A 10,108-nucleotide genomic window follows, 5' to 3' on the forward strand; every position below is an offset into this window, starting at 1 on the left:
ATCAGAAACCAAGACATGCACATCTATGCAAAGAACTGTCATAAAACATTACAAAATAGTTGACTCCATGACAAAACCTTAGAAGTTTCATTCCTTGTTAATTGCAACAGAAAAGCATAAACAGATGTCAGAGGAGTTTCTTATTAGATAAGAGGAAAGTGATTTTTGGAGCTTTCTTTAAAAAAAATATGACCTTTCCATATCTATTCTTCAGTGAATTATGTACTATTTAGTATAATTTCATAAACAAAAATTTCCTATTCCTTGAGTTTACTTTCCATTACTATGTGATAAAAACACTTTCCCCACATTATGTTCAAATTTATAAGTGGAATTCACTATATTCTAATACAAACTTCTAATGCCTAATACAAACTTCTTTATAAGAACAACAAAATTCCTTAAAAATTATGGATTTCATGACAAATCCTGATTAAAATAGTTTAATGCTTTGCCTCAATTTGTGGCTATATCCTCACTGGTTCTCAGACTTCTTTCATGTCTGCTTCTTCATAAAATAAATGGGAATGTCTGAGAACTGGTTATATATTTATATATAAATACATAGCTATCACAGCTATATGTGAATATAGACAATCTTTTTATTTATACCTATTTTGAAAGATAAAGTTAACATCTAAGTGTTTAAAGGAGAGAACTTTCTGCAAGGGCTACACACATAAGGAGCAAAGAAATAGAAAACATAAATGAGCACAAGACACAGGGATCCACACTTGTGTTCTTAGAGAAATTACATAGCAACGCAAAAATATAGACAAAAGCCATGATTAGCATATACCGTTGTACCATATACCACTGTCCCCCCTTATCTGCAGGGAATACATTTCAAGATGCCCAGTGCATGCCTGAGACCATGGATGGTACTGAGCCCCACATATACTACGTTTTTCCCCTATACATACATACTATAAAAAGTTTATCTTATTAATTAGGCACAGTAATGAATTTTAATTTATCAATTAGCCACAGTAGAAGATTAATAACAATAACTAGTAATGCAATAGAACAATTATAACAGTACATTGTAATAAAATTTATATGAATGTGATCTCTCTCTCAAAATATCTTATTGTACTGTCCTCATCCTTCTGCAAGTGATGATGTCAGATGGTAAAATGCCCACGTGATGAGCTGCAGTGAGGTGACTGACTAGGCATCAGGACGTAGCACTGGGCTGCACTCGACCTTCCAACCTCTTGTCAGCAGGTCAGAAGGAGGATCATCCGCTTGTGGACCACAGTTGGCTGTGGGTAATTGAAACTGCGAAAAGCGGATCCACGGATAAGGGGAGACGACTGTACAAGGACTGACAGTCATTGTTCCTAATAAGCTATGACCAAAAAGTTACGCCTAATGTGGTGTGCTCTTAACTACAATCCATATCAGTATACCCACTAGCGTAGTATGATCACATTACATTGAGTCACTTACGAATCTGAAACAATGCCTTCTGCTATTTCACAAACATGTACAAACAGAAGAGCAAATGTAAGAATCCATCTCAGGTTATGTCCAGGAAAATGAAGCCATGTGTTGTGATGAATTTGTACTTTTGAGCTTTGACTTCCCCACCCTGAAAAAAGAAAAAGTAAGGAGATAAACCAAAGGATCAATTATAATCACGGAAGTAATCTACATTGTGATACACTTTGGTGAGTGTTCTGAAACCTTATTGCTTTCCAGGGTAGCAATGGAAATCCTAGTCTATTTCATTATGTGAAAAAAAAACACAGTTTCAATTGAATTTTACAAGACTGCCTAGGTAAACACATTACATTTTTTGTATTGCTCAGAAATAGCACCAACTCTGGGTGACATGTGTATTTCATGCTAATCAAAGCTCTTACTGACAACTCTCTGATTCATTCAAAAGGCAGCCAAATTAATGGTGATGTTAATGAAAGCGATTTAGTGTCTAAAATATTTCAAAACACGGGATGTGTGGTGGGACTAAAAAAAAGCCATATTTGGTGGTTAAATATAGGACTCATTAGTTGAGTCAACTCTTAATCATATGCATATCATGTGAAAAAAATGATAACCTATGAATGGGCCAGCATTACTCAACAGGGGTAGTGATATTTTCTCAAATTGTTTGATTGTAGAGAAGCCCCACATTCTTCAAGAATTAATGAGGGACTGTGCTTGAAATGGTGCAGGAAGGAATGTCAGTAGGGACAAAAGCATTTTTTAAAAATAAAACTGAGTCATGTCTCTTAGTTGTTCCCAAATGGATTTCATTATTGGAAGATCAGTTACATTTAACATGTTCTACTAGAATTTATGCTGTAAGGACTGCAGGCAAGCTCAGTAAGTCTTTTTTGCAATGTTATTATTTTCCTTAAACCTGATACTTCTTTGAGACTTGTTCATGATTTCTCACTAAGTCAATAGCCAATGTTACAGATGAATATTCTGTACTTTATTTTACTATTTCCCTTTGACAATGTTCAGTCACTATTTAATTCACATACCCTTTTGCCAGCCTGTGTTTGATGCGAGAGACGCAAAAAGGACTGTCACAGTAATTGCTCTCAAGAAGTTAACTGGATGTCAAAAATGAATTATTAATTGTGGAGGTGCAAAAAAAAATGGATGTTCTATTTTTGGCCAAAGGGTATTCTTAATGTCCTACAAATAATACCACATAAATAATAGTACTTCTATACATGACCACACTGGTCCCAATGTATTTAATGTCTGTACATTTGTTTAACATGAATAGCTATGTACCAAGAGTCATTTTGGCCTCTGTACGACATATGACCTATAACAGAAATTCTTTGATTACTGGTAAAATGCTAGGCACATAGTAGTCTCTCAATTAATATTTGTTAAATGAAGAAATAAAAACATAGAAATTATTTTTAAACTTCCTTTTAAAACAGATACTAAATTATGCCAACTTTCTTAAGAAAATCAGTCTCATAGCTTTTGAATTTATTTTTATGATCAAAACCATACATGGGAACATTAAACACCAAATTCAAAATAGCAGTTACCTCTTGAAGAGATAGGAACAGAGGCTGTGGGAAGATTAATAAGATCGAGAAATAGTGCACAGAGGGAGTCACTTATATTCTTACTGTTAGATTTCTTAACATGAGTGATGGCAGGTTCAATGGATGTTTATATATTAATCTATCATTTTTATATGTGCAAGCATTTTATAATTTTTTTAAAGTGAAAAGGTCTATTTTGGTTGTTTTGGGGAAGTTACAGTTATGTATAATTGCTCTAAGTAGTTGGATTTTGTATATATAGAAACTGTAAAATAATAGGGAAAAGTGTACTTTCACCTTTTTCCAAATAGTTTGCACATGGACCCTTCCTACCTGAAACACCCCTCATCACTCCTACTCTAACTTGCATGCTCTGCGTCCTCAAGTCCCCAGAGACATCCCTCTATACACAGTCTTCCCCACCAGTCCTAGGAGAATTAATTGTTCTAGGGATTGATGCCCAGGACAATTTGTTCCTGTATCTTAAATGGGCTTACAATGTGCTATAGTCATTTTGACTTTGACACATCTGTTTCACTGGACAATTACAGTGAATGTCCCAGGCGTGTACTGTGTTTTACCCATTTTCCCTCTCTTCACCCACATAAAGCAAGTGCCGAACAAGTGCTGTAGATGTATCTCATTTCATTCTTTCCTTTTTTGCAAAAAAAATAATAAACTGCTGCTGCTACTGGAAGTCCATTTCTAAGAACACATGTGATTTCTGTTTTACTTATAAAATATCATATGCCAAAAATATAAGTAATTGGAAAACACAAAATGCTTGTTCCTTCCTCACAGACTTATATATCAGGTTTCCTGTTGGAGAAATTGCCAATATTATACCAAATCTCAGCCATCAATAAGACCTTTTTATCAACATTAAGTAATGCAATATAAAACAATAGATTACTTACCAATAAACAATATTGGAAAAGTGATAAACAACAGGAATACATGAGGGACCAGGTTGAGGGCATCTACAAAGCAGGGATTTTGTAATACACCATCATAGATATTATATGATGAAATGTTGTTACCACAAAATGAAAGGCTCATTTCTTCTTAGATGGCTTATTCTGAAAGGGAGAGAAAAGAGAAATTAGCTCTTATCATGGAAGTTCCCTTTCATAAAATTACAGCCTTAAAGAAGGGGTTATATCATAAAATCAACCCCCTTTATTTTTGGATTAAAGGAAATAGGAAACCCTACACCATTTGAGAATTTCATATAAAGGCTTTATATATCCTATACTTTTTCTTTCAATATTTTTTTCAGAGAAAAACACTTTCATTTGGAAAATACATAATATCTAAAAACAGCAGCACCTCAAAGGAGCATATGTTTGAGTAAAATGATTTCAGAGAACAAAAATAGTGATTTATCAAGAAGAGAGGAAGAGAAAATGAAACTACTCATCAAAAAGACAAAGTGGTGCAATATCAAGTTTTTCTATGTTCATTCACTGAAAGTGCATTAACCAACAACTTCGTCTGGACACATTTACTGAAACACTTCATTAGCTGGAAGAAATACCAATACACAGAGACCAATGTGGCTGTAAACAGCCATCAGCCTTTCTCTGAAGACTATTAAAACCAAGTGCTTCAGATAAATTAAACACAATTCAAGTGACAATTTAATGAAACTACATGGGTCCCATAGTCAGAGACTACTCTTACATGAAATGCACCTTAATCAATTTTGAAACAAAGGATATCTTTTAACTGGAAACCTGTATTCCATTAGAGCAGAAGTAGACAAACTTAGAGAGGAAACACAGGACTTTGTCAGCTATTGTTGGGACTTTGGCTTCTACTTGAGTGAAATGGATCCATTGGGGGGTTTTGCTCAGAGAAGGACACACTCTGACTCACTGTAAATGAGTTCCTCTCATTGCTGGACTGAACAAGATGAACAGGAGCAAGGGTCTACTCCCTCAAAATACTACTGTGAAATTCCAGTGAGAGGCTTAGCATTCTGAAGACTTTAAAAAAATATATATTGCTTACTATTTATTTAATACCTACTCAATTCTGGAAACTTTGAATACATTATGTTGTCTTCAGAACAACCAGGCAATGTTGGTGGAGTTATTTGTATTTTATGAAAGCGATACTGTAATTTGCCAACCAGCAAAGTAGGGGAGAGCCACACCACGTATCTGACTATAAATTGTTCTTCCCACTCCATCATCCAGCCTTGAACCTAATTTTTTAAAGAAAATATCTATTCTTATTAAAGTAAGTAGCAGTTTAAGATTTTAACCTCAGTGGACTTTTGTTTCTTTTCCATATTTATGTCACATTGGATTCTGAGTTAGGTTATTAAAAGTTTGGAAATGTTTGAATAAAGTAGTACCTTTTCTCTCTTCCCTTTCATTGATAACTGATTTAGCAATGGTCACAAACAATACTTTTCCCTAGGAAAAAAACAGAGTGTTACACAGAACAGACTGGCAACAAGGGGGTGAACTAATGGAGAAACCAAATTTCAAGCAGAAGTTTTATAAAGCATTATATGAATAGGATAATGAGTTTGAAAACCTGTATGTTTACAGTCTGTAAATGCTTATAAGGAATTCCTCTTATATTATTTCTTGTAAGCCCTTTCTTTCATAACTTACTGATATGCTCCCTAAAAGTCAAGACCTTTCCTCATTTAAAAAAAAGCTATATTTCTAAAAATCTCAAGATGAGGTTATATACTTGGCAAATCTTTACCAACTATTAAGGTTCTTAGCTGGATAACAGACTTAAAAAGGACTTGAGAGATTTTTTTTTTTAAATAAGAGTAAAATGGAAGTTTTGTATCATACATTGTATCTACATGAGGTGACGGATGGTAATCATTTCACAATATATGTAAATCAAGCCATCATGCTAATATATCTTAAACTTATACAGTGATATATGTCAATTATTTCTCAATAAAACTAGAAAAAATAGGAAAAGACAAAAATTTTAAATACCAACTAGTAATGAATTTCTAAGGCTATTTCCTTTATTTAGTAGAAATGATAAAAGGGAACTTTAAGCCCAACTAAGAACTTTCTTAGTTGAAAGATATATATAAATTGTTTCCTAGAATAAACCAGGAAATAATATTTACTTTAGTTAGTTTTAATAATTTTATCCAAAATTATAATATTCCAATTGGCCACATTTATAAATCTTGACACTTGGTAATTATCACTGAGCCAGATGCTTAAGTATAATCTGAATTTGCAAAACACAGACTTCATTAACTGTAAGCATTGCCTACCTGATATTTAAATCAGTCCTGAAACCTATCAATTAAGTTAACGTTTGGGTAAATGTGTTAACTGTAGAAAGAAAATGTCAGAGAAGTACAACCCGAAAAAGCCAAAGAAAATTTTCAGCCATGTACCTGATGTCTGAAATTCTAGGCCATCAATTAACTGTAAAAATACTTCCTGATGTTGACCATGTTCTAGGCACTAGGAATCCAGTAATGCACATGACAGAAACAGTCTCTGGGGGTCTTAGACAATAGAAATCAGTCTACACTAATCCCAGTTGTTCTTGGTAGAATGTAAAGGTTATGTTCTACCAGGCAGGGAAATAGACAATGACATAATCACACTAAGGAAGGCAATATTTCAGATTGGTAAACTGTAGAACAGATTATTTATTCTACCTTAATCACTAACCTCATATGTCCCCCTGGCCCCTAACCTGTTCACTACCTCTCACCACGTCTCTCCTTTTGCTTTTGCTTCTGCCTCCTGCATCCTCTTCCCCTTGCCTCTTAGCCTCCTGCTCCAACATACGGTATGCATGGGGCTCATCTAAGAGCCAGCACATATTATTACTCAACAGAGACACAAGGAGGGAAGGAGTAAACTTGTAGGTACGTGGATGATCATACTGTGTTTACCAAAGGCATTTTATTCGATCAGGATTTTTAACTAATTGTTAAATCCCAATTAGCAATTTCCTAAGGCTACTTGCCTCCCAGAACCCAGCTTAAGTTAGGGAGCAGGATAAATTGCTGCTCCTGCTGGCTGAACTTTGTCACGTGACACCCTTCACACCCACCCCTTCTGGAGCTGTCTAGTTCAGCTAAGCCCTGAAGAGGCCCAAGCATCAAGGAGAAGGGAGAGGGAAGGAAGGCCAGATAGGAAGACATAACATTTTTCTCCCCACAAGCATAAACCCACTGAAAGACGTTCAAGTGTTTATGACAGTTGATAGCACTGGTGAACGTGACTGAATGAATTTTAAAGATGTGTCAAAAGTGAAACTTTGATTACAGGGATGGTCTGCAGGGCAGAAAACATAAAAAGAAAGTAGTCCTTGATGACCAACTTATGATCTCATGGTAACAATACTACCCTTAGTATTCCTATTCTTTAATATGTATTGTATGAAGTTCCCCACCTGTGGGAGCTATAAACTTTGGGTTTAGCTGATGAATATAAAGTAAATAAAAACTGGCACTCTTTCCTGTTCATCTAGCACAAAGTGTCAGTCTTAATGGAACAACATCCTCCATTAGAGAACTTAACATTCTGGAACTACCTGAAGAAAACATGCGAGAAGCAACATAATTCTTTCATTCTTACATACAAAAACAACTTATTGTTTAGTTATTCAGATATTAACTATATTATGTTATGCGAGAGAAATATGACATTTTAAAGATTTTAGGACTTTACCATTATCTAGGGTCTTTTTTCAGGATTAGATCACTTAAGAAAACAAATGCAATAACTTCTTTGAATTATTCAGTCGATGGTTCATAAATATGAATTAAAGGATGTCTGTCTGTGAATGACAGACCCAAGTAGGAAAATCACTTGCAAAAAAATGATCACTGATTGCTGATTTAGTGCCTGATCTGAATACACCAAATGAAGGTCTATCACAAAGTAAAGGAAATGTGGGAACTACTCAGCAGATAAGATCCCTTATACAGACACTTCAGTGGGATTTTTTTTTTTTAATCCCAAACAGAGCAAACAAGCAAAAACTAAATACCTTGGGCAATCGCTTGCCGTAGCTTCAAACACCTACTCCTGCTCTTGGGCAACCTTCAAAACACGAGCTTGCTACACTGTCTTAAGCGTATATTTCAAACCAGGACGCAGGACTCCTAAAGAGTAAAGAGTAACAAAAATTAAGCAGATGGAAAGCTATTTCATGAACAATATAAGAAATATCTAAGAAAGAAAAAATATTAGGAATAACTCCTTGCACTATTTCCAGTTGGTTTAAGTAGGAGCCGGCAGAGTTTTTCTAAGTAAAGCTGGAAACCTGATCCCCACGCCCTCTCTTCGGCTGGGGCCCGGTGCCTTGATCCTAGAAATAGCAACTGTGAAGGCAAAGCGCACCGGCGCCTTTTGGTCGCCGAAATGTTAGCTCAAAATCGACAGCTTACAGTTATTCTTAAAATTTTTTAATGATATGTACGTAAAAGACACGGACTCACTCACTCCGAAGGTAGTTTTCCTCCCCTAGCCGAAGCACGCAGAGCGCCGGAGCGTATTATTTTTAGGGTGGTGGGAGATCAGCTGCTGCCTCCTATCGAGTTTCTAAATTGCACAAACTGCTCTGAGCTGGGGCGGACTCGGCGACTCCGAGGCAGGAAACTGGGCAGAAGCCCCGAGCGCAGCGCCTCGGTCTAGAGACCCTCCCCACCCCCGCGCGGCCCAGCTTTCTGCACCGGCGCGGCAAACCTGGGGTGCGCGGTGCGAGGATTTTACAAACACTACTAATCCGCGTCCCCCAAACTACATTAAGACACTGAAACTTGTAATATATGACTCAATGATTCACCGGAGTCGGGTTTTCAAACGTCAAAACATGCAAGGTACCCACTTGCACTTGGAATTTTTTTTTCCCAGGCTCTCTACGCGCCCTTCGACTAACCCCGCAAGGAAGCGAGCGGGCGGGGGGCTTCATCACCTGCCCCCCGAGCGGGCCGAGGAAATGAGGGGCTCGCTCCAGGCAGGGGAGCCCGCTGCCGGGCTGTGCGCTGCGTGCGAACATCTCACGAGCGAGGCAGGCTCCAGTCGGATGCTCGCCCCAGCGACCCGGGGATCCTGGCGGCTTGGCCTGAGCGCCGCGCTCCTTTGGGGCGACCCTTCCCCCAGCTCCCCGAAAGTGGGGCTCTGGTTCCCACGAGCAGTTCCTTCCACCCCTGCTCCCGACCAGAGAGACGATTAATTCTCAAGGACATAATGTGTTTAAGATACACTCAGCCCGCAGTCACTCTCCGCAGGACGCGAACGGCGGATTTTGCCCCAGCCAAGCCCTCTTCGATTAACACTCGGTTTTCTCCGGGGTCGGGACTCAGTCATCCCGAAACAACCACGGTTTTCAGCAAGTGTCGTAAACTGATGGAGGACGGGCGGCGGGCTGGGGCCTCCGAGGCCCCGCGCGCGACCCCCAGGGGCACCGTTCCGCGCCCGAACCCCCAGGCCCGGCGGCCTCTCGGCCTCTCCGACCCCGGGGGCAGGGGAGCGACCCCCGCGCCCTAGCCCCGGGGGGGTCCCCAAGGGCGCCCCTCTCCCGGGAAGGTCGCTGCGCTCCCAGTGAGCGCCGGGCCTGGTCCGACCCCTGACGCTGGAACGCGCGGCCCCGGGAGGCCTGCGCGGCCCCGAGGGGCGGCCCCGGGAGGGTCCCGAAGACCCGAGCCCTGAGGCCTTTGGAAGTTCAGCGGCTGCACCCCTGAGCTGGAGGCCACCACGCAGGCGCAGGGAGAAGAGCGCGTGCTTCAAGAACCGGGAGCCGGGTACTGTGGGTGGACCCCGGGCGAACCGGGCTGCCCCGGCATCTGGGCAGAGAGAACTGGAAATAGGGGGGCGCAAATAACCCCCAGATACAGGCTCTCAGTGTGGCTGCAGCAAATCAAGTAGACTTGGGGTTTTTTTTTGTTGTTGTTGTTTTACTATTACTAAGTTCATTTATAAAGATTCAAGTCACGGTATTGTAGAAACTTAGGGAATTATGGAAAAGCATGTGAGAACAATGGGTACCAAACCTATAAAACGGCTGAAAACATTTTGTTATATTTTAACAAAAAAAAAAAAAGTAGTTTACTGTAGTGATTCAAAGTC

At 39.1% G+C, this 10,108-nt stretch overlaps 1 protein-coding gene across 10 annotated transcripts in view; it reads right to left on the reverse strand.

Moving 5' to 3' along the window:
* Positions 1-8,743, reverse strand: part of ABCC9 (ATP binding cassette subfamily C member 9) — a 107,121-nt gene extending 98,378 nt beyond the window's left edge. For 2 of the 10 annotated variants that reach the window (XM_057492217.1, XM_036889248.2), the window contains exons 1-4: positions 8,479-8,741; positions 8,028-8,142; positions 3,941-4,102; positions 1,453-1,594 (exon numbers count right to left, since the gene is read on the reverse strand). In XM_057492217.1, coding sequence (XP_057348200.1) covers positions 1,453-1,594; positions 3,941-4,082 — 284 coding nt within the window. In that variant the 5' untranslated portion in view covers positions 4,083-4,102; positions 8,028-8,142; positions 8,479-8,741. Of the gene's footprint in view, positions 1-1,452; positions 1,595-3,940; positions 4,103-5,054; positions 5,233-5,385; positions 5,447-8,027; positions 8,143-8,478 lie in introns of all 10 variants that reach the window. The other 8 variants (XM_057492218.1, XM_057492215.1, XM_036889249.2 and 5 more) reach the window with 7 other exon arrangements.
* Between the last annotated feature and the right edge of the window lie 1,365 nt (positions 8,744-10,108).

The sequence above is a fragment of the Manis pentadactyla genome, chromosome 14 (genome assembly GCF_030020395.1).
Source record: "Manis pentadactyla isolate mManPen7 chromosome 14, mManPen7.hap1, whole genome shotgun sequence".
Taxonomy (NCBI): domain Eukaryota; kingdom Metazoa; phylum Chordata; class Mammalia; order Pholidota; family Manidae; genus Manis; species Manis pentadactyla.